Raw genomic sequence first — 27,088 nt, 5'->3', positions numbered from 1 at the left:
GAGGAGAGGAAGAGGAGGAGATCTAGAAGCCCCATCGTTGTTTAAAGATTTTTTTTTTTTTTTTTTTACAGATTTGACTTTTTAGAAAATGACTTTATTAAAGAAACATGAAGAACAGCAAACGTCCGCCTGTTGCTTCGTCCTTTAAAAAAAAGACAAACAAACTGCTTCGATAGAAACATTTTTATTTTAGTCTCCAACATTGAAACACACAGTTTACTATTTAATTAAATAGAGGCTTTGTAATGAGGCGCCGAGGCTCCGCTGAGGCCGCCGCACACAATCTGAAGGATTCAACGAACACGGCGTGGAAATAATTTGTCTGTTAGTTGATGAAAAGGACTTTACAAAGGTGATGATTTGCTGCTCGTCTCAATCAATTAGTTAAATCGATTGTGACAAATTAGAAGTTTTGCTAGCAGGTTTTAGACGCGTTGGACCAAACAACCAATCAATTAAAGCAAGAGGCGGGCTTTACCACTTTACTACTGTCGGTAAATAGGTTTGCTAATTAGTCCGTTAGCTGTTGGACTGTGAGTGAGCTTCTTTTAACTAAACTCATAATAACGATTATTATTAATATATTAAATTATAATAATTAGTGCTTTACGTTAAGAGTTTGGTGCCGACAATAGCCAACGGTGAAACTGTCCAACTCAAGTATTTTGCAGATTTTTTCGTTTGTGACTCAACATTTAATGGATGAAATTAAAGAATCAGGATTAAACAGTAAAAGCTTTAATATGAAACATTTCTGCATTAAAAATGTCTATAAACTTTTTTACCATCCACAGGTTAGATTTTGGTGCTCTGTAACCCCAGTGAGACCCCCTAGTGGCAGAACATGTACGTTTGCGTGTAGAAAACGATAAATTTAGGATGTGGAACCATTCAAATGAGATTTAAAATCATTTCCTGAACTTGCAGCAGAGCCTTGGCGCCGTCTAGTGGTTAAAATCATCGTCAGTGTGTTTGAAACAAAGCTCGAGCAGTTTTCGGAAACAGAGAAACTTTTTTTTATCTCTAAAACTGGCACAGAAATACAAACTGTTGCATCACAAACAGAAAAAAACATCACCAGAAGCTCAGTTTCTTTTTGTTCTGCAGCTGAAACAAAAAAAAAACAACAGATCCATCTTGAAAAGTGAATAAAAGTTTGTCGTTTTTTTAAAGCAGTTTTTGTGTCCAGCATTCTGAAATAAGGCAGTTCAGCAGTGAAACTATTTCACCCCATTTACTGAGATCTTCTCTCGTCTTAACTTTTTTTTTTTTTAAGACTTGATACTGACTTCGGACACCAGTCAAGAGAGATGTTGTTTTTTTTTGTTTTTACGGTTTCACACAGTTATTCTTAAATACAACATTTCACAAACTGAACATTGGGAAAAATATACCTCTAATTGATCAATTTGTACCAATTAACACTAATCTGTGCTGATTGAGTTTTGCTATAGTACCAGGTACACAGTGATCCAAGTGCAAACACAATGTCATGTTTTATTGTGGCGGTTAATGAGGAAATTCACCTGCTGCCACTACTTTAACAAGCTAAATCTATTTAATATACTGCAGATTTATCATTGGTTGATTTCTGCATCCAGCTAAGACTGTTCCGAGATCAGTTACTCTGATTTTAAATATTATTTATCAGTCAGCTTTGAGAAGAAGTTGCAGATTCGGGTCCAGAAAACAGAAACTCGTGTTAATCTGATTATTTTCTATAGTTGTCAAAAGTTAGATGGACCAAAAACAGTTTCCTGTAATTTAAAATCTTTCCAAGCAAAACCTGAAGTTTAATACTGCTTAAAATATTTTCATAGTGCAACATTACTATTGTTATTATTAATGGATTATTATTATTCTTTGTTTGATAACTACAGCTCCCATAGTGTTACCATGGAGACAGTGAGTTAGCTTAGGCTACAGCTTGAGATCTGTGTGTTTTTTCAAACTGGCATTAAAAGTATGCCGAATTACCGATTAGCTGTCCCCCTTTGTAACGTACCGATGGATGTACAGACAACTATCACCACTAGTTCTGGAGCTAAAGGAGTAGATTTCTTTCCGGTGATTTCTGAGAGGATTTACAGGTGTTTATTTGTAATTGTTATCAGATATAATTATATATTCAGAATCTCATATTCACAGCCAATCTAAAAATATGTTCATCACGTCTTTGTGCTCAGATTTCACTGAGTTATGATTCAGAAAAAAGGACACTTAAAAGTACCTTATTGCCTCCATGAGCTAAAATGTTAAAGTTTCTTGGTGAACAGAAACAATTAAAATTGCAAAACTATTTTAGTTAATCTGGAGACTTCTCGGTCAGAAATGTCTGGAAAGATTTTAAATGTCAAACTTTGCTGATGACGAAACCGAAACGGCAACTTCTGGGATAAATATATCTAGATTGCAACGATTAACGAAAAATAACGTCTGACTATAGATATAATATTAATTTTTCAGCATATATGAAATGATAGCATGGATTCTACAATAAAACATAACTAATCAAGTAACATTTCCATAATTTCTCCCGCACTGATAATAACTGCACAATCCCCTTTGAAACCCTGAACCGTTGAAATTCAAACAAAAATCTGAATTTAAAAATAAAAATAAATCAGCATTTGTCTTCGTCTCGATAAATGTGATCGACAAGAATAAATCTCCCAATCTCTAAATCTCTACCAGGCAACAATTACGACCATACATGATGCATAAAATGTACAAAAATATATGATATACTGCTATAATGACACATTCATAGAGGAAGTGATCGTGTATTCCAGCCACATCTAAGCAATTATTCATCCACTGTTAAAATCAGACTTATCTCCAGGACTAAAATCAGTTTCCACTGTGCTGGCTCGTTTTTCATCAGTCGGAAGAAAAATCTGACTTTTAGGATTCAATCGATGAAATAAACTTGTTTAGATGGATTTTTTTTACATATATTCCCAGAGCCCATCGAGGGGCTGACAACGTGATATTAAGATAATATCATGCAGTTAGTAAATATAATGCATGTTTGTAAGTACAGCTATGATACTAAATCATAAGAGTTTGCATTTAAAGCTAAAACGTTACGAATATACACAAAAGATAATTCATAAGTTTAATGCATCAGTGAAGGTGAGTTTGTTCTATAAATATCAAAGGGAGTTTTATTTCCTCGAGGCTCCTCCGCTCATCATTTTGTCCTTTTAATTTCCAAACCCGTCAACAGTGAGGGCTGTCACTTTTTATTCAAAATTATAAAATTCGTACGAACATGTGGTATTTTTGGAAGTGTAATGAATTTATAATTTACAGCCTATAAAGAGAAACAAAGAAAATTCAACCGACCAATCTACGTGAATTCTAGCAATTTTGTCAAGTCATCACAAATTTGACCATGTTTCCCCTGTGCAAAAACTTAAGCCATACGTCACCAAAGTACTAGCGCATAGCCTTCAATTTCTAAGAAATTATACAAAAAAACCCAATTTATTACCAATTTATTATTTTGATCCAAGCTATGAGAAGCAGGTAATTACTGAAATCGTACTTGATGGAAAGAAATCCATATCGTGCGTCCCTAATAGTTTGCCATGTGATCCAGCAGAGGGCGCTACACCATCAGCTTGACATTATTATGTAAGGACATGTGGCCCATTAGTGTGCTAAGAGCAAACGTTTTATCCTCTAAGATCATTAATCCCCAACTGGTAGTTTTTGTGTTTTGAGATTGTTTGTTTGAGTCTTGTCTTTAAATTTGTTTGACCTTTTCGTACACAGTGAAAGTCCCTAGTGTCGATACCGGGTTGGAAATGGGCTCAAAAGCTGCTTCGCCATCACACTGACTCCTGAAAAAGACAAATTACCAGCCAAAGTTCGAACTTCTCAGGCTCATGTTGGTGATTTCAAACAAAGCTCACTTCGCCGACCTGCACTCGACAACTTTTTAACATACCGAACCATCTTAAACATTCATGACCACACACAAACACAGCTGCAACATCCTGCTCAGCAGAACAAAAACAGTTTGTCTCTTTCATTCGGTTTAGTTCTCCATCGTTCACAACAAGAGGAACTGATCTGCATCCAAACACACCAGACCGGACTCCTCTCCACAAACCAGTCAACTGATATCTGTTCAATATTCTGAGGAAGCAAACAAACAAACCCGTCCTCTCTCTGAAAGTACGCACTGACCTTCAAGCCTTGAATAAAAGCAGCGGCGGCGACGTGCTCAGCACAGCTGCTCAGACCAGACGATGGCAGCAGGTTTCTGCCTCCAACTGGAGGGATTTTTCCTTCCAACACTGAGCTCAGATCAGAGGAAATACTGATAACCATCTGTTATTACAGATCACAGCTGCAGCTCCACCAGATATGAAGGATCTCGTTCCAAAAACGCCTCCTGTACCCCCTTTTGGAAACAAAACGTGGCCTTGTGGCAACTGTTGAAAAAGTAGACATGATTAAATCCTCACAAAAATGTCACCGCTTTGTATCAGAAGGCTGATATTGATATTAATACATTCAGTGGGGAGGTTAACTTTGATGAGTCGTCAGCTGCCGGAATGAAACCGTCCATATGGCGACTTGCAGGACGCTGGCTCTGATAACGTCCAGGTTTTTTATTTAGATAAAGACATTTTGAATTCAGGAAACAGGAGGTGGAACGACTTCTGTCTTTGGCAACGGGACATGTTTTGGTTGTGTAGAAGCTGCCAGAAAGCTGTGAGGAAGCTGCTGGTTGTACAGAACAAAGCCCGACAAACTTCCACAGAAAGGAAGAGTTTTTACATTTCATACCGCTGGTAGAGATACATTTACATTCAATATTACACGTTATTTACTTTATTATTTATTACTTTAGCAACGCGTATATGCATTGACAAGCAGCTGGACTTGTGTGTTTATGTGGGATTTAACAGTACATCCACTAGGGGGCAGATCAGGACTCAATATCTTGAGCCTGGTTTTAGATCCCAGAATCACCGCCCACATCTCTGATCTGTTCAGCAAGGCGTGGTGCCCACTGATGGTTGTTTGCATGCAGTTTATCTAGAAATAATCGACCAATCAGAGGTTTACATTTCGTTCAATGCATCATCTTCCTACGTAACTAGCTAGCTAGGTCCACAAACAATAGCAACTTACAGTAATAGAAACGCTTCAACTGATATATTTCTGTTTATTGTTGTTAAAGGTCAGATTTTCAAGCAAAAATTAAATTAAATGTTTTTGCACGATGTAAACAAACTATTTAACATACGTAGGTAATTGCCAACACGCTCCTTTGTTTTATTTCTTACTGCAGATTATTGTTTACTTTATATCCTCATCTGCTGCCCCCACTGAATGCCCATAAACTGCATCATGTTTATTTCTGAGGAAAACACTGAGTTTTCCAGAAAACTTGCTGTTATATGATTGTGCATAAAATTCAATTCAAATGTTTCAGTATATTGCAGTTGAAGTTTCGCTCTGAAGACATTTGAGAAATTGACAGTTTTTCTATTCACAGTAAAGTCTATCCAGGCTGGTGATAGAGATTAGTTCTACGGATATATTTTCATGTTTTTGCGATCGCTCTCTATCAAACACTTTGTTGTTGACTGGTTCAGTTTTAAAGGAAGAACTTCTGACGTTATGGCTGCTAGAAAACTTGATTCTCTGACTCAAGACGTCTGTTAATACCTCCCAATCCACCACAGTAGGTTTGAGAGCTGGTTCGGAGTCGGTTTATAAATGACAGGTTTTAGTTTTTGAAACTGAATACCAGCAAAGAGGGAACATTTTGACAAAAACTGGTAAATAAACACCGACTGCTGTGAGATTTCCTTTTGCTGAATAGAAAGTGTTCGCCCTTGTACCTTTATAACTTTCTTTACAATCAAACCATGTACCAAACATGAAGATGTAATTTTACAAACCTCTTAAAAAACATGTTGGAATAAGAACTCGGACCAAAGTTACTGCAGCTTTCCAAGTCTGACATTTTCAAGAGCTCTTGAACGCAACATCTGAAGCAAAACCCACAATCACCAACCATGAGCGAGCCGCTTATACTCAATAGGCTTGAAAAACAAAACTCTCTTTGGCTTTTGAGAGTCTCTGACGAGCAGTTCATAACCAGTTATTTGAAAATTTAAGTATTGCTCTCATTTTATTTCTCCACATGAAACGTAGCTGGTTGTCGAAGTCATTTCTGATGCTTATTCGCCTAAAAAAACAGCAACGATTGAACCGGTTGAGCCGTGCAGCAGTGAGCCTAAAACTAATCTACCACCTTCTGAAGTTAATTCAGTTATTTATAATTCTACTAACGTGTGACGGCACTGACGCCTACTGATCAACAGGAGAACAAATAGTTGTTAAGAGGCGGAAACTGGCTCTGAAGGAGGAGCATTACAGCTGAAACCAGCTTCAAATGTTAATCCTGGAACTGGTTTCAGACTACAGCGTATGTACAAGGTTTGAAGCTTTGGCTGGATCAGAGATGATCGACTGGATCAGAGTCATGCTGTGAAGTAACGTCAGATACTGCATCTATACACTGTTCATCTGCTTTTTGTTCTTGGTGACTCATGTTTAGTTTTAGGGATGTGAGTCAGGCAACAAACTGCAGCCAATCAGTTAATTTAGAGCGTCTGGGATTAATGCACGTCTGCTTCAAGCTCAATTAAGGATCAAAGTATTTAAGAGAGAGCAGAAACAGATGGCACTTTTGGATTCAGAAGTACCATTTTCACTTTTTAAGGGTCCCAAAATAAACTATAAACTGTTCTTTATGTGAGGAAGTTCAGTTTTTAGCATAACTCTTGGTATGAAACTGAAAGTGGCTGCAGTTTGTGTTTGTAAACGCATCCCTGACACTGTTGTGCTGGTCTGAATGGAGACAACTGGAGTGAAATTTGTAGTTCTTTCTCAGCATTTTGCATTTTGTGTTTCAGATATTTTTGTGCATGTGATCAGTAGACACACAGGTCTGGAAACTTCATCTCGTAGACGGGGACGGACTGGTGCTGGGTGTGTCCCGCTGAGATTGAAACCACTCCGGACGGGCTGGGCGGAGGCCTGGGGAGCGGGATGAGAAAGGGGGTGACATGTTAAAATGGCAAAGTTTGTATTTGTCAGACTGCATCTTTCTCGGGTCTAATTGGTTGTTTTGGTTCTTGCAAACACCATTACAGCAGCCAGAGGAACCTGATTTATTCAGGTCCTCATGTTCTACTGATATAGTGAAAGTTTCAGCAAATATGACCAAAAAATACTTCTTATAAAAGTTACCTATTGCAGCTTTAACTATAGCAAAAGTTCAAAAACTAGTCGAAAGTAAACATTACTATAATAAATGTTCAAAATTAGCATATTAACATGTTTACATGTAGCCATGGCCAAATTCTGGTATTTTACTGTATTTTTCTAGTGTTTCGCTTGTTAGCATAAATCCAAATGTAAAGCTGAGGAAACAGATTAAAATCTAAAATCAGTTAAACAACTTAACAACTAAATCTTCTGATTATGTAACAGATACTCATCATCCTAAATTCAAGTGAGTGTTTTAAAAGGTTATAAAATGAAAAATGTGACTCACCTAATTGTAAGTTCAAAAATTTGTGCCAGCCGGTCGTGCAACATGTTCGCCTGGAGAAAAACAAGAGTTGGTTGTTTTAGACACTGATTCTTGTACACTATTTATGTTTTAACAACTTCATTGTTTGTTTCCTACCTTGGACTCGCAGTGGGCAGCAATCTCCTCAAATGGAGCTTTCTGAAACTTCTCCATCACCTGACGCCTCTTCTCCCGCTCCTGCTCCTCCAGGCCGGTGGTATCTGTACACGGGCGGAGATCAGTTATGTGTGCAGCAGTCAAAAAAGTTGCAATAATAAGCTTATATTTAACATGAGCAGTGGTCAGAGATCTTTGAGAGATCTATGCATATTGTTGAGCTCAAAAGTCAAATGTAAACGTTAGAAAAATATGTGAGCTGTATGAACTGTGATTTTATTATCAATATAATTCAGTGGATCTCATGTCAGAGAAGCACCGGCCTGAAGGACTCTTGATAAAACAGCCAATATTTCATTTGTATTCTCGTAGACTCTTCAGCGAGTCCACAGAAAGGTGAAAGGAAGAAAAAAGTAAAAGTTGCGCAGTCTCAAAAACTTCACTTTGATCTCACCGATGGCTTTCTTCAAGGTCTCAAACGTGATCTCCTCGGCCAGCTGCGACTGCAGAGGAATAAAAAAACACAAAGCCGGGATCAAAGATTTTCTCTAGAACGTGATGCCAGGCTGCTGATCAATCGCCAACCAGAAGCCTCGGTCATTAAGAGCTGTTGGGGATGAGCTGTGAACAAATGAGGACGTCATCTGACAGAGTATATTAGCACAGACAGTACTGATGGAGCTCTGTGCATAAACTTTATAGGTCGGATGGGGTGAAACAAGAAGAGCTACATTAGTACTGCTGACACTGGTTTTAAAGTTCAACTAAAATCTCTAATCAAATCACTATATTCCCAGTTTGGTGTTCGTACTTTTTACTTCATTAAAAGCTCTTCCTCCACCACCATCTAATATCTCTACATTGTGGTTTTAAAGTTGTGTGTGAAGGTTATAGTTTTCCCTTCTCTTTATTTGCGGGAGGAAAGAGTGTTTGTTTCTGACCTGTGACATTATAGTTACACCGACCTTGTCCGGAAGACTGTTGGACATGATGTCCACTTGAAGGGAAATTGTGTCCACAAAACTCTTCCTCCTGGTCAGACGATCTTCATCTGCAGGAAGAGAGACAGTTCAACCAGGGATTCATGTCACTTTTACACCCCGATGCATGCTGGGTAAACAATGAATGCAACATACAGCAGCACAACAGGAGCACAACAGGAGCACATTTCCACAAAATGTGAAGTTTTACCATCTGTTCAAAACTGAATGTCAATGGTTTCAAGTAGAGGTGCTAAATTAAAATATGAACTCTGTATTTTTCAAGTTTTCAGAGATGCCTTTCCAATCTTTGAGTTTCATGGTTCTTTCAAGTGCCGTGTTTTCCACGCAGGGTGTTGAAGTAGCCGTAAACACTAAATTATTCACCATTTTCACAAACGGGGCATCGATTATTGTTAGCCGTTGCAAAGCAGCAGTTAGACTCTCAAACCGGTCTCTAAACACTGCACTCAATAGAGCCTGAGGACTTTCTCAGCTAGGGTACTTTTGTGTATTTTTGTTTTAAAATCAGTAAACCAAAACCGGAAAAGGAGCCTTTTTCTGTTTAAAAAAAAAAAAAAGTAAATGAAAGAGCGAGAAAAAGATATTTGATGCTGTGCATGTAGATATGAGAATGTTGCTCGCAGCTCTGGAAAAAATTTACTCAATGCTGTAAAGATCACTTAAAGTCAGTTCCACTTTACATCTGGTAAACGTGCTTTGAAGTGTCATCCAGTTTGTCCGAGGTTACAGAGTAAATATGCACCTAAGTTTAGGTAGGCGATCTGAGTGAGGGGCTAAAATACAAACATATTTGGTCATTTAAATCAATTTCCAGGTGTTTCTTTGACTGGAAAAACAGAAATTACCAGGTTTTCCAGGGTGCTTGGGAACCCTGAACAAACACTTGGATGTCCTGCTGTATTTGACAGCTTTCATAGTATTTTTGTTTCTAGACCTTACCATAAAACGATAGCACCATGTGTTTGTTCAACCTCTTATTAAATTACATTATTACATTGACTTTACTGTCTCAGAAGCAAAGGTCAAGATATGAGCTGGAAAGTGTCCAACTTTGACACCAGAGACTGCTGTTCACCTCCCATCTCCTACCAACAGTCAGAGCTTCTTTATCTAAACTTCTTTAACCTGAAACAAGTCGTTTTAGCTGCCTGAACTCTCTTTGTCAGGCACTGACGGTACGTGGTACACCCATTGTGTAACGAAGGTATGAGTACTTATTGACTTGTTCTTAGTGGCCACTTGATAACAGCAGCAACTTCTCGGCTCCCTAACAGCAAACTCCATTATCCACACAGCCAGACTTCCATTTCTATTTTGATGTTCTACTTTAATACAGCAAGGAACAAATCCATCTGATCCTGCGGAGCGATAAACTTCTCAGGTACCTCGTTCCCCAGGAGGGCCCATCTTAATACCGCCGCCTCAAGCACTTGAGAATTCATCCGTGCTGCACCGAAAGAAATAAAAACCACAGATACTTTCTCAAGTCGAGGAACAACATGGCGTCAAGGTCGTCTGATGAGGGTCAGAGCAGTTACGGGTCAGAGAAGGTGTGAAAACAGAGAACAGCAGCACGTTATAATTGTTGTTTGCGTGAGTCACAGCGACCTTTGTTGTGCACTTTGAAGAGGTATGAGTCAGCAGCCTGCCTGGAGGAGCTCATGGGGAAACTGATGTGAAGAGCAGAGAGAGCTGGGAGTGTTATAGTTTTAGCTTTTTGGCTCTTAATGCAGAACTACACCAGAATGATCTTTAATCAAGATTTCTGACTCAACTGTAAGGATCAGACAACTCAGGAAGGAGAGTCTTCTTCAGGAACACAAGTCTGTTTACTAATGTTTACTAAAGACTTAATCTTGTTAGAGAACTAATGTAGATTTCTTCTCAAATTTAGTTTTGTTTGTTTAGTGTTTAGCTGTAATCTCTGCTAAACTAGCTAACAGGCTCTTTTAGCTCAACAGTTATTCAGTGTTTGCTTTGTATTTTTGGGCCGCTCTTCCTGGGGGCTTGTTGTAGCCACTGCTATTGTATCCATCAGATACGCTGGACTTGGGCCGATTTTCATCAAACTTTGTGGAAGGGTGTAGCAAGGACAAAAGAGGAACTCATTACATTTTGGAGCATATCTGAATCACAGTGCAGATACATGAATTATTTTTCACTTTCAGCCAAAAATGTACTTCATTGAGCATTCGCAAACCAGTCGAGATTTAAGGGAATGGTCTGTCATGACTAAACAAACACACAACCACCACAAAACATCTCCGAGTTCCCTCATAGTTTAGACAGCAATATTTATAAATGCATCCTCACAAACTCTGGTGCAGGCAGATTAGTGACTACTCATGGGTTGAGCAGTGGATACCGCTGGTTGTGGCAAGTGTTTGACCAAGAAAATAATGGGTTAGTTACCGACAGAATTAATACTAGCAAGCTAACTTGGTCGCAAAACAGACAAAAGGTTAAATCCAATAAACCAAGGGAATGTTTTTGAAATAATCTTCACAAATTACTCTTATTTTGTGGAACAGCTTATACCCCGACAGAGCAGGGTTATGTAAGTGGATGGCGTGACACAGCTAATATGGTCACTTTCTCAATGTTGGACTGTGAAGATAGTTTGCATTTAGATGTTGAAAACTGGCACGTCAAAGTTCCCTGAAGCTAACCTCCGACAAAGATATAACTTTCTTGCTGCCACTGCCATTGAAATCCATTGAAATTAACAGATTTTGGTCCAAACTTTAAGTTATAAAAGCTGGTATGAAAGTGTCCTTACTTAAAAGCGTTGCCCGTATTGCCGAACCCACTGCGAATCAACTACACTCTCATCAATCCCCATTTAAAACTGCAGCAGCCATTTACACCAAACAAGCTCAGACAGTACCAAAATGCTGGTGTTTATTTATTCTCTTCTAATAATGACAACTAAAGCTCAACAAAAATTAAAAAACGACTCCCTACACCAACAACACTATGAACGACAACAAACAAATGACTGTAACATTCATAGTCTACATTGTTGTCTACATATACATGTACTCACCGTAACATTTCCAGATGCAATGCAAGCAAAATAGTAATAAAAATTATGAAACCATTTTATTTCTGTATACAGTAGGATGTCTACAGCTACACATTGGAGACAACAAGGAATACTAACAATCTACGAGGATTTATCTAAAGTTGGTCAGTCGTTTAAGGATGTGGGATAGTTTTCCTGCCGGTGTTTGTATGTGGTTGGGTCCTGTGTAGCTCAGTTGAAAGGGATCTAAGCTACCAAGCCAAGGGTGTACATCCACTGTCACACAGGATACATTTCAGCACTTAGCAATAGCAGCTACAGTAGCATCGTCTCTATTGTCATATCAGTTACTGTGTACACCAGGACGTCGCAAACTTTAATGGTTTTATTGGTCTCACTGCCATGGAGATTAGAGAGTTATAGTATGAATTTAAGGCACGTGGGAAACCTGAAAAAGTTGGTTCCTATCAAAAAAAAACCCAAAATACCAAGGACAGTTAATTGTGCATTGAGCAACACCCTCTGTTGACGACATCCTTGAATGGTTCTGCTCAGAACTGGTGGAAACAGAACCGGTTCAAAAACCAGAGCTAATCTGGTGGACAGAAAATCCGACAGTGTGGTTTCTGGTGATAAAAACTTGTAGCTCATCAAAGGTGCATGAACCAAAAACAAAAGTATCAAAGCTGCGGGTAAAAAAATATATTTTGGCAGCTAAAGGTTTTGTAAAATACTTTATCTGCAGTCTTTTCCAGCTAAACTAAACTATAAAGACAGGAGACTCTACTCTAGCTGGTTACCTCTGGACGTCTGCTTGCACCTGTGGAGGATTTTTCCTACTGTGTAAAGCACTGATGTTAGATGAAAGCATGGCAGAGGGAAGGAAACAGAAGCACACGGTTTGTTAGACCAGAGACGAGCCAAAAAACAGACAAACTTCTCAACCTGTTACCTGTTTGATTTGGATAAAATTCAAATTAATTTCAAGGGTTCCACGCTATAATTTAATCACTTTATTGGAACTAAGACAAATAATTAAATATATTTCTTTGCCTCTAGTTTGTATGGATTTAAAGTTTACTTCCAGGGTTAGAATTTAAAAAAATCAAGAGTCTTGAGGACCATCATTCCTGGAGAATATTTTTGTTCATAAAGTCTTACAGACGTTCAGGGTGCTCTAATGTGAAATATCATTTTAAATTTCCAGAGAGGACAACAGCCTTCTGTGTAATAAAGCTGATCAAACAATGGGAAAGTTTGTTTTCTGTTCACTGAACAACTCCTTAAGCTGTTAATCCTTCAAAGCAGTTTCGGCAAAATCTTCACCAGGAGTGCCAACAACTCCTGCAGGGCGATGTGACTTTATAATGGAGGGAAATAAAAATGTAACAGTCCACCGAAACACAGGTTGAATCCTTAAATCTCACTCTTTCTAATACCTTCTTTAACTCTTGATTTCACTCTTAAATCTCGACCTAAGTTTGTGTAAATTTCATCCTCCATCAAATGATAATATTTGACGTCTTGTGCATCATTTTGTACACATTTATGCAAAATCCAGCCTGTTATATTTGGTATCTTTGGACACTTTGGGATCTGCACTAGCATTTAAAATGAAGTTCTGTTGGTAACAACAATAACTGAACAGCATGAGCTCGTAAAGATGAGCAGAGTCAATTTTAAGGAGTTGAACAAGAGAAAGAAATCTGCCAATGAGGCGAAACAAGATCAATCAGTATGTATAAGTCTGTACATTGTTTATTAGCAAAATCCTGCATAGTATCCCTTTAAATTTGGTCTAAAACTTAAAGCTCCCAGTTTCCCAGTAGCTTTGTGGTTAAAATGGAGACCATATAACAACAACCTTTTCTGTCCGTTCTTCGTAACCTTAAAATAGAGGCTAAAAGATGGAAATATCTTTTTAAAAAGCTCCATGAAAGAGGCTGTAAAGCTCCATGTAGTTTGTGTGACCCGGTCGTACCTGTGACCTGGGGAACGTAGGGAATGGAGAGCCTCTCTGCGTTGTATCCTGGTCCTGCCAGACACTCTGTCATGTCAGCTGTCTGGAAGTACAGAAGTCTGTCCTCTTTGTCCAGAGATTCTGGGATTCTGGGAAAAAGAAGGAGAGGGATGAAAACCATGATCCACCTCCTCCAAAGAAGAGCACACATATCTCAAGCAATGTGTTTGGATGGTTTAGGGTTGAATTTGGATAAACGTTTGGGGTGTACAGATAATCTAAATGAAGCAGAGCAGAGCTTTTTCTAGAAGATCTAAAGCACTCACGTCCAAATTTAGTGTTTAAAATCCCTGCATCTTTCACTGCAGAGGGGGGATTTAATATCAGAAATAGATCCTGGTTCTCATAATCTCATAATCAGGTTTTATCAGCAGATGCCTGGTGATTTTGGAGCTCTAGGTAAGAGTTTATTTCTGTTTGGTTCAATTTGTGTTTCCAGGACATTTGAATACTCGAGGTAAACATCAAATAACAGCACCAATATGCCAGAATTTGACTCTGTTTTCCTTCAAGAAGCTCAGTGGCTAAAAGTTTTAGACTGTGGTTGTACTCAGAAACTGCCAAGTAGTAAAGTTTGTGAATTTCAAACAGGATGCTACAGAAAAAGATCTCTACAAATAATGGCTTAAACACAAACAGGAGATTTAAGGCTTTAGCCGAACGTTCTGAACATCTTCGACATTTCGCCTTTGGCTTTAAGCTGTCATGTTTTCATGAGATTTTAGGGTTGCTGTTTGTTTTTTAGACTCAAATCTTCAAAAATCTAACCTCAGGCATGCCACACATTCAGCAGCAGATCTCTTCTTTATATCAGAGATACACATTCACAGGCAAACATCCGGACTACAATAGTGGAGGAAAAGTGGCTCAGATCTCAACCACTGAAGGTTTGGAATAAAGAGCTGGCTCACAAACAAGACTCAAGGGGCTTCCTGAGTTCTTTCAGAAACAACAACAACTAATTTCTGTACTGTATATTAGATTTAGACCATAAATATATCATATTGTTTCCACCAAACAAGAGTTGGTGATTGTTGGAAAGACTAACAAAGACGGTTTTGGTGAGTTTTATTTAGTTTGTTTGTTTGTTGGATTTGGTTATGCAAGCCCAGTAATAATGGTCCCCGAGTTTGAATGGTGTTGAACCTTAACTCAACCCATTAGGTTATTTCTGTTTCTAGAAATGTTTATAAAGTAAACCTCCGATCTGCCTAATTGTGGATACTTACGGACACTTGTCTCTGAAGATGTGCTCTGGGAGGAGGTACGGAGCATCCAAGTTCCTCAGCTCAATAACCTGGAGAGAGAACAACAGAAGCAGCAAATAGTATTCAATAGTGAACCATTTCATCACACAGCCGGTGAATAAAGAAGAGTGAGGTAAGGTTGAACAGCTACAAATAACGGTGGATCGTCAGTATATTAATGAACTTTAAGTATTCAGTCTGCAAAGAAAGAGTGAGTTCAACAAGAAAAATGTACAACATAGTCTTTAAGATACATCAAAGAGATCGAAAATCATAAAGCTTCCACAAAACTTGAATGGATGAAATTTAGTAACTCAACAGTGAAGTCATAAAGAGTCAATGATGCACCTTGCTGATGTGCTGACAGAAGGGAGGGTTTGCGATCATCTGGCTCAGGAAGTTGAGGTACGCTGCCACCAACGCCATGATGCCACAGCGAATAAACATCGGCATGTTCTCCTCATTAGCCAGAGCCATGTCCTACACAAAGCAGTCACACATTAACAAACATTAATCATCTTTTATACATGAACATTTTCATGCATTTCTTTATGACACAGATCACAGTGGAGATTGAAGACTTCACTGAAAGCGCTTTCTGTCACTGATCAAGGTTTTTATGAATACATGAATGTTCTTAATAACATTTAGAAGCATTTGTTTTCCTACTGTAGTTTTCACTTTTCATGTTCTTCACTTCAGATAGCAGTAGTAGCAGTGTATATGAACTTATTATTATTCTGGAGGGCTAGTGACTGAAATAGGATTTTCTCTGATTTGAGGTATACGGACAAATTACGGCCACAGCAAGTATAATTTCAAGATAGAAAGTTTATCTTGGGCTTAAAATAAAGACTGAATTTGTTGTTTTTGCGTCCTTCCATTGACTGTAAAAACAACTGTACAGCGGTCGTCTGCCTCATTTTCTGTGTGAACAAACACTGAGATAAAAAGTACCTTTGTATCATCACTACTCTGTTCTTAGGATTTAAAAAAAGTATTACTTGTGTGTATGTTTTAAATCTCTTTAACATTTAAATACTTTTTTTCCTGTGACATTTGCTAACTTGAACCTACATGTGCTTATTTTGTTCTCCAAATTCCCAAATGTCCTTCCAGCTCACAGCTTGTAAATTTACAATCCTACTATACAGTTTAAAAACATAAACAGTGAACAAGAGGATTTTTTGTGATACAGGAGAGCAGAGACAAGAGCACATTTTCTATATATTGTTATAAACTGTAATATAATGCACATATTTTTTACACATTTACATATTTTTCTATACATATATTGTTGACACTGTTGTAATTATATGCACATATTTTAATGTTAAGTATAATTTCTTTTGTCTTGTGCAGCAACTGTATTACAACCTAATTATTAGTCAAACAACAGAAAGATAATTGCCAACTATTCTGGAAATTGATTAATTGTTGATTTTTAAAGAAAATACAGTGAAAAATGCCAATCACTCTCTAGCTGCAGCTTCTGTAATGTGAAGATTTGCTGTTTTTCTTGGTCATAAATTATTATAAACTGTATATTTGGGGGTTTTGGGCTGCTGACTGGGTAAAACCAGACATCTTTTCATAGGGATTATTTTTCATAATTTAGCATTTTTATTGAATTTGCAGATTAATTGATAATGAAACTAAATTGCAGTCCTGATGTAGACAAAGCAGAGCAGATTGGACATTTAAATGTAGGAAAACACGACTGCTAACAACTCATTAATTCCCATCATGATTATAATTAATAAAAGACCACAGAAACACATTCAGGTGACGAAGACATGCGGTTCATCATATTCAGCCCTCCATGCTTGCTGCCTCACTCCGGGGTCGTTACCCTGGCGACGACCTTTGAACTGACAGTGTGGGACCTGGTATGTGTACTGGCATCAGCTGTATTGTGATCCCAGTTAAACTATGGAGTACAGAGGCAGGTCTCAAAGGGTTAAAGATGTTCTGAATCAGGTACTACGACTGTGTGCGTCCGCCTCTTCCACACTGTGACATTTGGGGATGATAAGATCTCAGCGTGATGCACAAACAAGCAGCTGGTGTGTGTGTCGGAGCTTGTCTGCGGAGAATTTTTCACACCTCTCTTCCCGTCTCGAATGTAGGAGGTTTTCTTGTACCTGTGTGTGGTCTCCAGTCTAATGACATTAAGGACTCTGCTGATGAGGATGACAGCGCGGCTGCAATGTGACACCTGACGCCTTAAATACGCCATCATCACATCAGGGATACTTGAGATTAAAGTGAGTTTTAAGAGGTTTATTTCAGCGTTTAGGCAAGATGAAATCCTCACAACCAGACGTGGGAGATGAATTTCATGAATTTTACCCATTTCAGGAGAAAATATTGTACTTTTAGGTGTGCAGACTGCTGCTGACACTAACTCTGATGAAGAAGAAGCTTTTTAAATCTGCACAACCCCAAAGCACTTTGCTTTTTGAGTTTTTTTAATGCAAAAATGACTTGTTCAGTTTCACATTTGAATTGAGAACTTTTAAGTGCACTCAGATACTTTTGTATTGGGGTATTGCTGCTTTGTTTTTATAGCTTTGTACAAATTTATATAAAGATAAACATATTCCTGTCAGCATTCAGTGCATTTCAACATGTTAATCTTAAATGATTATTATTATTATTATAATTATTATTTCTGATGCTCAGTGTAACAAACAAGATTAGATGTTTTTGCTTCTGAGGTCACAAAACTGCAGGTTTTCTACACGTAACAGCAGATGACATGACTACGATCCGTTAACATTAATAACCGAGGTTGTTACCTGCAGAGCGATGGCGAGCCGAATGAGGTCGATGACCACTTCCTCGTTGGCCAGCTCGATGGTGAGAATGGCGAGGGTGGTGAAGAGCAGCTCAAAGTTTTTGTGGACGTTATCTTCCTCTTTAGAGCCCAGGTAGATGTGACGGTAGAGCTGCTGGCCGTGCTGGAGGTGACAGAGGGAAGAAACAAAAGAAAGTCGGTGTGCTTTGCAGCCATCAGATTCGTTTTTGTAAATACATTTTAATAAAAACAATAATTTCTCACACACAACTCGCATTAAATCACGCCCATAACTGCCAGTAATTCCACAGAGGACGTCCACTGTAGTTGGACACAAGCGCAATGTCCAGCTGCCTCGCAAGGTTAAAGTTAATGACCACTGGTGAGTGTTAGCATGCAGACTTTATTCACAGACTCCGTTCCTGGCGTGTCAGACTGTTCACCGTGTCCTTTGGTTGACTTCAGACTCTTTTAAACCCCAGTGTGTTTTTCTGAAACCAGCAATCCTTTTGGCCAAAACCTGCCTTCTGATTTCTGTCCTTTATCTTCAGTTTGGTGGCCTAGCTTTAGTCCAGCGGGTTCTTTGATAATCCCAACGACAAGCAACTACGACCTTCTGACAGCAGCTGTGAGGAATCAAGGCTTTGAACATGACCCAGAAAGAAATCCTTCCAGGAGTGTGAGCTGAGACCTTGCTGACCGGGAGCCATACGCTCACCTTCACTGCTGTTCCTGTTGGGTCTCTCAGCAGCTTTCTTCGACACCTGTTCCAACTCATCACCTCCTCACCTTAATGTCTGAGACATGAGGCCATGTGGGATACGAGTCTGACAAATATCTGGAGGATAATTCTACTTCAACAAGCTGTAATAGTTCTGGTTCTGATTCCTGCTTTTCTTTTCTTTTTTCTGCGATAATACACTGAATTTATTTCTTCAACTCAACTTCTTAACCTTTTTTATCATCAGGGGTGTAAAAACTACAGGTTATCAACTTCTTTTTAAAATACTAAAATGTGAAATCATCGGTATCATATCAATATCGGTCACGAGAAGCAGTTAATTATCATTTATTGTATCAGCTGGAAAGAAATCCATATTGTGCATCCTTATATTTAGTTGCACAAAACAAGACATGTGGCACATTTATGAAAAGATGACAAATATCAGCGGATTAATGGAGAAACATTAGCAGATTAATCAATAATAAAAGCAATCATTAGTTAGAACCCTGTACTGAATATATCGTACTTACCACAGCTCCTCTGTGATATAAATGATGTTATTGTGCTAGAAAATGCAAATAAAAATGCTACCTCGCCGTCCGTCGAGAAGATTAATCCCATTAACTCCGAGTCAGCCTAAAAATAACCCAGAGGCCTCTTCTTGCAGAGACGGTCTTTATAAAAGAAAAAAAAATGCACGCTGTCAGAGCCGTGCTGCTGCATTTACATTCCTGAAACGAAGCCTAATGGAAAGCGAAGGCCAACGACTTCAATTTACCACTAATGAATACAATTAGATCCCCTTAATGACCTCTGACGGTGATGATGTTGGTAAAGTGAGTGGTGGTAACATCCAGAGACAGCTCCAGCCCCGTGGTTGTTCTTCCAGGTGTTTGATGTGTGGGTTAAGGTTACCTCTCAGGTGTGCTTCACAGGTGAATGACTTAAACTGCGCTCACTTTTTTGGAAATGTCATGTGTTGATGGGGGCCCGGGCTTCTCCTGTCAGGGTCAATAAGCTCCACGACCTCCTTGGATGAGAAATCTGAAGCGTGAAGATGCAACCACATCTCACTAATGCAATCACTTCTGCAGAGGTTTTTTTCCTCTTTCTAGTGTCTTTAACTTTGTGTTATTGAATTTAAGCAGCAGATTAGAAACTTAAATATCAACGGATGTGCATGTAGATTTTTGTTTTAATCTGTATTTTTTTCAGTTTTATTGTTAAAAATATCTTTGAATGATTGTTCAAATCGACTGGACCAGGAGATTTTGACTATGGCGACAGCTGCACATTCAGACTTTGAGATGATCCAGATCAGCAGGACCAGCTCCACCACAGCAGGTGCTTCTGCCCCAAGAGGAGAGGTAGAGAGCCGGGTTAGGAGCCATAATTGCCCAGATTGGATTTAAGGCTGCTCCTGGTTAATGTCCAGTCTGGACGAAATGGGGCTCATCAGGCTGGACAAACAAGGGAAATCAGAAACTGTTGTCCCCAAAGACCTGATCCATCAACGTACCGAACCCTCAACGGTTAGACCGTGTTGTGAACAGAGTGCAGGAAAGATATCTGAGAGGCTAATATACAACTTCGCACGTAAGTAACAGCAGAGAGACATTATTTAAACATTTAGAAACAAAAATGTGAATCAGTTTATTTTCACAGTGAAGTAGAAAAAGGTCGGAGGGCCACCCGGCACCCTCAGGATGAGTATCACTGCAACAGACTATTCTCAACACTGGAATCCATTATATTGGACAAGGACGTCTACTGTGTGTAAGAGTGATGGGAATAACTCAAAAGGAATATTCTGGATGGACAACTGGTGTTCTTGGTTAGCTACTCAGGCTGTAAATGACAATTACAAACAACCACACTTTTCTGAGACGTTTCTCTAGATGTCAACCTGGGTTGCACTATAGAAACCAAATACAGGCCACTCAACGGCCTGCTCCTTAAAGACCTCAGCTGACAATATAACAGCAGTGATGTCTGCAAAAAGAGCACAGCAGGAATACAGTAACTTAGATTTTCTACCTTCTTCATGAAAGCGACGTCTTGCTTGGAAATCTTCTCTCTTTTAATCTTCAATGCTGCAACATTAGGAATGATTCTGCAACAGAAACAGACAGCAGCTATCAATGGGAAACACTTTTTAATCCCGAAACACTTAAAGATTAAAACTTAGAACAACATGAGCACCGAACAGCGGCACAGTTCACTGTACGCAGTCCTTATATGTCCGACACATGCACTTTGTACCTGATGCCACGTAGCTTGGCGCGGTTGTCATGACGGTCGATGATGTTGTGCAGGATCTCCAGCACCAGCTGCCTCAGCTCGCTGTCCTCCATCAGGGAGATGGAGAAGAGCGGATCGAGGAAGGGAGGAGGCAACGCTGCTGCCATGGACTTGGACTTAAAGCCTGAGGTTACCTGAGGTAGAGAGAGGAAGGTGTGAGCAGAATTATCACAGCGGGATGTGATTAATCCACAGGGAGACTCGTTGAGAAACACCGTTCAACAGAGCTTAAAGGTTACGTTCACAAGGAGCTCAAACTGTCCAAATGTTGACCTTTTGTCTCATACACAACTGATCTGATGATTTATGATCCATGTGAACAACAAATTCTCATCTGGAACAAATCTGGTTGCTATAAAAATGGTTCCCAGGGCCTGTGATCGACATGAGTTCTTATATCTGAACACACATTTGAGCTTTTATATAAAACTTTTTTGTCAGCATGAGCTCTGTAAAGAAAAGATGGATTTTATTCAAGACTTTAAGACCTTCACAGTACCTCATAAAGAAAAATAGATAACAGCAAGGCCTTCCTGTCTTTGCTTCAGCTCTGACAAACACTGTTCTGTGCTCCTGGTTTGAGATGTTGATTATATAACTATACAATGTGAACACTAGAACCAGAGCTTCCATTACGTTTATCTCTTCTGTATTCTAACTAATTTTTTCAGAATTCCCACTTTTTAAGAAAAAGTTTGTCTTGACAATTCAGGACGGCACTCACTCACATTGTTATTGATATCCATCAGCTGAAGAAGACCACCATTTGTGCCTGGAAAATGTCCAATGAGAGGACATTGGTGCGTAGATTGCTTATTTTAATTATCAGAAAAGATTTGTTTCAGTTATATAAATTACAAAACTTTTCAAATCTGTCAGTGTTTCCTTAAAGGTCCACTGTGTAGGATTTAGTGGCATTTAGTGTCGTAGTTGCAGATTGCAACTTCCTCACTTCACCCTCCTGTGAGTGTAGAGGAGTAACTATAGTGGCCGCAAAATGCATGAAAAAGTAAAAGGTCTAAACTGTTTGGCTTGTCCGTTCTGGGCTTCTGTAGAAACATGATAGTGGTTCAACATGGCTGCCATCACACTTAAAAAATGAATCCATTGTAACAGTCCGCTAGGGATTAGTTTCAGTGAAGTTCGAAGTTATTTATTCCGTGTGTTGAACAACCAGACTGTGTGATGTTACACTGTGTTGGAATAAATTAACTAAATGTTCAGTCTCCTTGCTGGTTGTTTTCACTACTAGTTGACGAGGAAGATCTTGGGGAGAGCCACAGAGACTATACAGTTATAAAGAGGCCATTGAGGCCCACGCTGCTACACTTCCGGTTCCTGCAGCGTCGTTCAGTTGTCGCTCTCTGTCTGTACTCACATTCACACCTCACAGACGAAGAACCAGTGACTGATTCGGTTCCTACCTTCGCCCCCGACTAGCAGCCCCCAAACATTTGGGTTGTACCCTGACGGTCTGCAGTGTCGCACACATACCCCCCCTCCTGCTCGGCCACAGCTGCACAGCGTTATAAATATTTTGACCTTTCACCCCTCCTCCAGCTGCACGGAGACGCCAGGTGGTGGCGAGGACGACGTATTAAATCGCAGTGTGTGTGTGTGTGTGTTGGGGCCACCTGTGCCTCCTCGGCTCGGAGAGATGAGGGTCTCTCACAGAAGACGATAATGAAGGAGAAGGAAGCGTCTTTATGGAGGATTTAAGTGTTTTAACCCTGAAGACCCACAGCTATAAAAGCGGCCAATATCTGATGAATAATTTAATTTACTTTATGAAAAATTTTACATAACTATATATAAAAATATCTCATGTTTTACAATCACAATTTATTGGATGACTTTATATTTTTTCTATGTCTTTTTTATGTGTCTTTTGTATTTCTGTTAATAAAGTTTTTGTAGGTTCATCTTTTCTTCTGTCACGACCACAGCGGACTCTTTCAATTTATTGAAAATGTTAAAAGCATCACTTCCTGTGAACCAGAGGATTAATCTGGATAATGATGAACTGTATTTAGATTTAATCAGTTTATAGATACTAGCCAACTTTTATTTATTTGAGATATTGTTTAATATTTAATTATTATTTGGTATATATTTAAATATTCTATCCATTATATTCTGCAATTCAACCAATTAAAACCAGAAATAAACTAAATGAATTAACAAAATCGTTGAGATCTGATCTGGACATCCCTAATAAAAATAAAAACACTAAAACAGCAGCTGCCTTTGAGTTCATACAGTTCATATAGATTATTGACCCTTTATTTAAACCAATCACAGTTATGAAGGGTTGTTGTTAAATGTGTCGTTAGCCCTCAAACTGTCATATCGGCTCATGAAAACAAAGACCGACTAGAATGAAAACCAGTCCGAGATGAACCACGAGACACAAACGTTGCTCCTCAAACAGAGATTCTACGGTAATGAAAACATCAGCTTCAGACTGATCCCACCTGATCAATAAAACAATCTGTTGATCTGATCAGACGAGTTAAAGAGAGATGGACTCACCATGATGAGAGAGCTGAGCAGCATGGTCTGGATCCGCTTCGTACCCTGATGCCTGAGTGATAAAAGAGGACATCAAATATTCTGTCAAAACCACAATACGTCTCTTGTTATGGTTTTAAAAATGGAAAATACTTGTCAGGTATCTGCCAGGATGAGTAGTTTTGTTGCAACATTTTTGAAGTATTTCACATTTTCTTTGTAATTTATGAAGAAGAGTTTTTTAATTATGGCCAAAAAAAAGCAATTTGAAGACGTTACTTTGGGCTCTGGGAGATTGTGATGGGCATTTTTCATATTTTTTGGGACTAATTGATTAATTGTGAAAATAATCAGCATTGAGAACAACTGATTCCCAGTTATGGATGTAATTCTCTAAGTGGTTCTCCTGTCAGTTGATGTCTCTGCCTTTAGGGGGCACTAACACAGCATTTATACTCTTATTTATTATTTATTGTAAGCTAAATTACTTCAAACATACATTAGATAAAGGAACTCTGGTACTGTTGTTGACTTTTTTCCAGATATAGACGGGTGATGAATACGTTTGGTACCAAAACCCAGTCCCAATATGCAAACCTACCTTAGTCAGGTTAAAATACTGAACGGTCTAAAGTTCGGCTGTATTTCACTCCAGAGGATTCCAACACAATAACTGGCCGTTTAGAGACCACTGATGATTTCCTGAGGTTAGAAAATATGATAATATTTCTATAGAGTTTAGTTACATGTATTAATTGGTATTAATATATTTAAGTACACATAAAACTGTTAAAAACTCCCATCAGGAGAGAAATGTTGCCTCAGAGCCACCAGATCTGCTGTAGGAGGTCCAGCATTCAGGCCTGTAACGTTCTCCTGGTGGACTCACCAACTTATTGAGAACAGGGGTGCTCTGATACCAGTGTTAGTACGATATTCGGGTCGGTTTGGGTCCGATATTGTTCTGATGAACTAATCGTAGAACTACTCCGATATTGCACCTGATACACTTTACAACAGCCTGACGTTACGTAGCCTCTTGTTAGTTTTGTTGTGGAGAAGTTACAGAAACAATAGTTCTCAAAGTACTGAAATCTAAATACTTTTACTTTTATTTTGATCTGTAAAAAAGTCGTATCGGTACATCCCCAGTTGAGAATATGGTGAAGGAGGACTCCATGTCTCCGTACACCAGTACTTATGGTTTTTGCACCACTGAACTCTTAAATGTGCATTTATCTTTGTAATGAGGGGTTTATGTACTGCAACCCGACTATAAAATCCCTCCAACTGACAAAATCAGACTCATTTTATACATACCACAGCGCGTGATTGGTTGTTAATGTCTTAATTATAGCATGGCAGTGTGTCTGTGTGGAAGCATCTGCAGTCGTTTCTCCACTCATTTATTGAGGTTTTTCCTTCATGTTTGCTTAATGAGAGGGAGGTCTGCTTATTGTGAGTACAGAGGAAGCTTTTAAATGATCCTTTAAACCTTTGAACTTCAAAGAATGTAGACTTTCTCCTCGTTTCTTTAATCTTGACTAAATAAAGAAGCAAATTAAAAGGGAAACATGATGAAGTCAGTTAAGTCAACGCCTCTTTAATATCAGCCGCAGTCCAACACCTGGCGGGCAAACATTTAACATTAAACTGAACTCTGGTATCAGATCTGTGACCTTGGTGAGACTCGGTGAGGAGGAAGAGCGAAGGACCTGTGAACAGCAGCAGCTCTACAATGCTGACCGTTTAAAATGAGAGTGCAGCGCTATCAGACATCCAACGGTTAGCTGCAGAATCAGATCTCTCTCCTCCTTACCCGAAAAGGAGAAGAGAGAGAGAGCTAGAGGCTGTTGGAGGAAGAGGAGGAGGAGGAGGAGGAGGAGGAGGACAGTGCTCGTTTGATTTGGGATTATCTGTTCTTGCACTCCTGGGGCCGGAGGGATTAGCTTGTTTTTCTTTCTTTTTCTGGGGAGGAGACGGCCAGCCGTCGTCTCAGTGACCCGGGAGCTGAATGCACTGCAGGGCGTCCAGGAGGTGAAGTGAGGACAGATTAAGACACAATTCACTTTGGATGAGACAGAGAGAGAGAGAGAGAGTGTGAGTGTGTGTGTGTGTCTAATGTTATATGTTACCTGCATTTAACTAAAAAGATTTACAAATCTTATTGTCCCTGTATTGACTGAGTTGCCAGCCACTGGCAGTGTTTTTGATCATATTCACTAATCTTTTAAGACCCACAGAATATTACGTTTAATGAATATGTAAACAGTGAATACATCAACAGAAAGAACAGAGCCTTTTTTTATCATCACTCTGTGATTTAAGGATTTCAGTCCAGTTTGAAGTGTACGATTATCTGTAAATCTGTACAATCACTGGTTTTCTCTATAGAGTCTGGTCGGTAGCAGCCATTGTTTTGATCTGAGACTCTGGTGCTGTAACGCGACATGTAGTGACAGTGAATTTTGTATATGTAACCTTTAAAAGTAGTCCGGCTGGTGTTTATGTTTGATTGACAGCTGAGCAAAAGCACAAGACAACTTCTGTATGTGAGTAAAACCAGGTTTCTATCGCAAACAGTCCAGGATCCTCTGTATCTGTGCTCATCGAGTTGACGGGGAAAGAAAAGACGGAGCCAACATGTTTAGAGCCAAACCGTCTCTACAGTCAGGTGAATGGGCTTTTGGGAGCTGCGAGGTGATTGGCTACAGCAGCAGTGTGCGGGAACCCCGGGGCCCTTGGATAATGAAAGTGTGACTCACCCAATCTTAACGGTGTCCAAGGTGTGGCAGGGGGTCCCGTACACTGGCACTTTGCCCATGATGAACATCATAACTTCAGCTCGCTGATAGTCTGGCAGGTTTCCACCGAAAAAGCCTGGCAGGAGGACACGAGAGACGGTGAGTCACCACTCGAACACAGAGAGTAAAAACACATCCTGTCTTCTGTTTATTTTGTCTCTACTAGAACACAAACAAGGCAGGAAGTAAAAAGGCCTGTCGTACCGATTGTCTGGATGATGGCGTTCTGGACGATCCTCTCCTCGCTCTCTTTGCCGCGGCCGGACGAAACGCTGATGTTGGAGTTTCTCCTGGAGCTCTCGCCCAGCTCGAAGTCCACGCTCATCCTCAGGTGTTTGAGCAGAGTGTTAAACACCTCCAGCACTGTGGGGCCTGCAAACACACAGCCAGTGCAGAAGAGATGTATTAATGTATAGGTTAAAGAATAAAAGACTTGTGGCCGAAAAGTTTCCAGTTACGACAAAGTACGAAAAACTGAGAACTGAGGAACATTGTGTTGTTGTTGTGTTCACATTTTTAAAATGTTTTTGTCTAATTTAAGCTCCTAACATCTGTCTTTCCTCTTTTATCTGGGGTCCAAGCCCGAAGGAGACTTGCCTCAGTGTGCTGGGTGCAGCTTTCGCCACTTGGCTTGGACCTCGTTAATACCTGCTTGCAGGTCTAGTTTCCAGTTGAAGTCCAGCTGTGCTGGCTTCCTCCAGTTCTTCATTGAAGCTTTTTAATGTTTACATTAAAGGACCAAAGGCCTCGTATCTTTTAAGGTTGCACACTTTCCCAAAATCCAACCTGACATATGTTGAAACTCTGATGAGTGTTTGGCAGTTTCATGAAAAGTTTAATCTGAAATAATAAACCACATTTATTTTGTGAAAAACTAGTGCCCAGTGGTTCTTGTTGTGGGTTTATAACCACGTACAAACTGCATG

The 27,088-nt window shown here is 39.4% G+C and overlaps 1 protein-coding gene across 5 annotated transcripts in view; it reads right to left on the bottom strand.

Annotated features, from left to right (window-relative positions):
- Positions 1 to 168: 168 nt before the first annotated feature.
- efr3a (EFR3 homolog A (S. cerevisiae)) overlaps positions 169 to 27,088 on the bottom strand; it is a 116,977-nt gene continuing 90,057 nt past the window's right edge. For 3 of the 5 annotated variants that reach the window (XM_051413251.1, XM_051413260.1, XM_051413244.1), the window contains 15 exons: positions 26,367 to 26,534; positions 26,124 to 26,238; positions 23,380 to 23,431; positions 20,809 to 20,981; positions 20,584 to 20,659; positions 17,824 to 17,985; positions 15,371 to 15,502; positions 15,005 to 15,072; positions 13,737 to 13,864; positions 12,556 to 12,606; positions 8,692 to 8,771; positions 8,181 to 8,229; positions 7,727 to 7,830; positions 7,592 to 7,641; positions 169 to 7,071 (listed from right to left, as the gene is read on the bottom strand). In XM_051413251.1, the coding sequence (XP_051269211.1) occupies positions 6,966 to 7,071; positions 7,592 to 7,641; positions 7,727 to 7,830; positions 8,181 to 8,229; positions 8,692 to 8,771; positions 12,556 to 12,606; positions 13,737 to 13,864; positions 15,005 to 15,072; positions 15,371 to 15,502; positions 17,824 to 17,985; positions 20,584 to 20,659; positions 20,809 to 20,981; positions 23,380 to 23,431; positions 26,124 to 26,238; positions 26,367 to 26,534 (1,514 nt within the window). In that variant the 3' untranslated portion in view covers positions 169 to 6,965. Of the gene's footprint in view, positions 7,072 to 7,591; positions 7,642 to 7,726; positions 7,831 to 8,180; positions 8,230 to 8,691; positions 8,778 to 12,555; positions 12,607 to 13,736; positions 13,865 to 15,004; positions 15,073 to 15,370; positions 15,503 to 17,823; positions 17,986 to 20,583; positions 20,660 to 20,808; positions 20,982 to 23,379; positions 23,432 to 26,123; positions 26,239 to 26,366; positions 26,535 to 27,088 lie in introns of all 5 variants that reach the window. The other 2 variants (XM_051413278.1, XM_051413270.1) reach the window with 2 other exon arrangements.

This window comes from Dicentrarchus labrax, unplaced genomic scaffold (genome assembly GCF_905237075.1).
Source record: "Dicentrarchus labrax unplaced genomic scaffold, dlabrax2021, whole genome shotgun sequence".
Lineage (NCBI taxonomy): Eukaryota > Metazoa > Chordata > Actinopteri > Moronidae > Dicentrarchus > Dicentrarchus labrax.
This window is presented reverse-complemented; position numbering and strand designations above follow the sequence as displayed.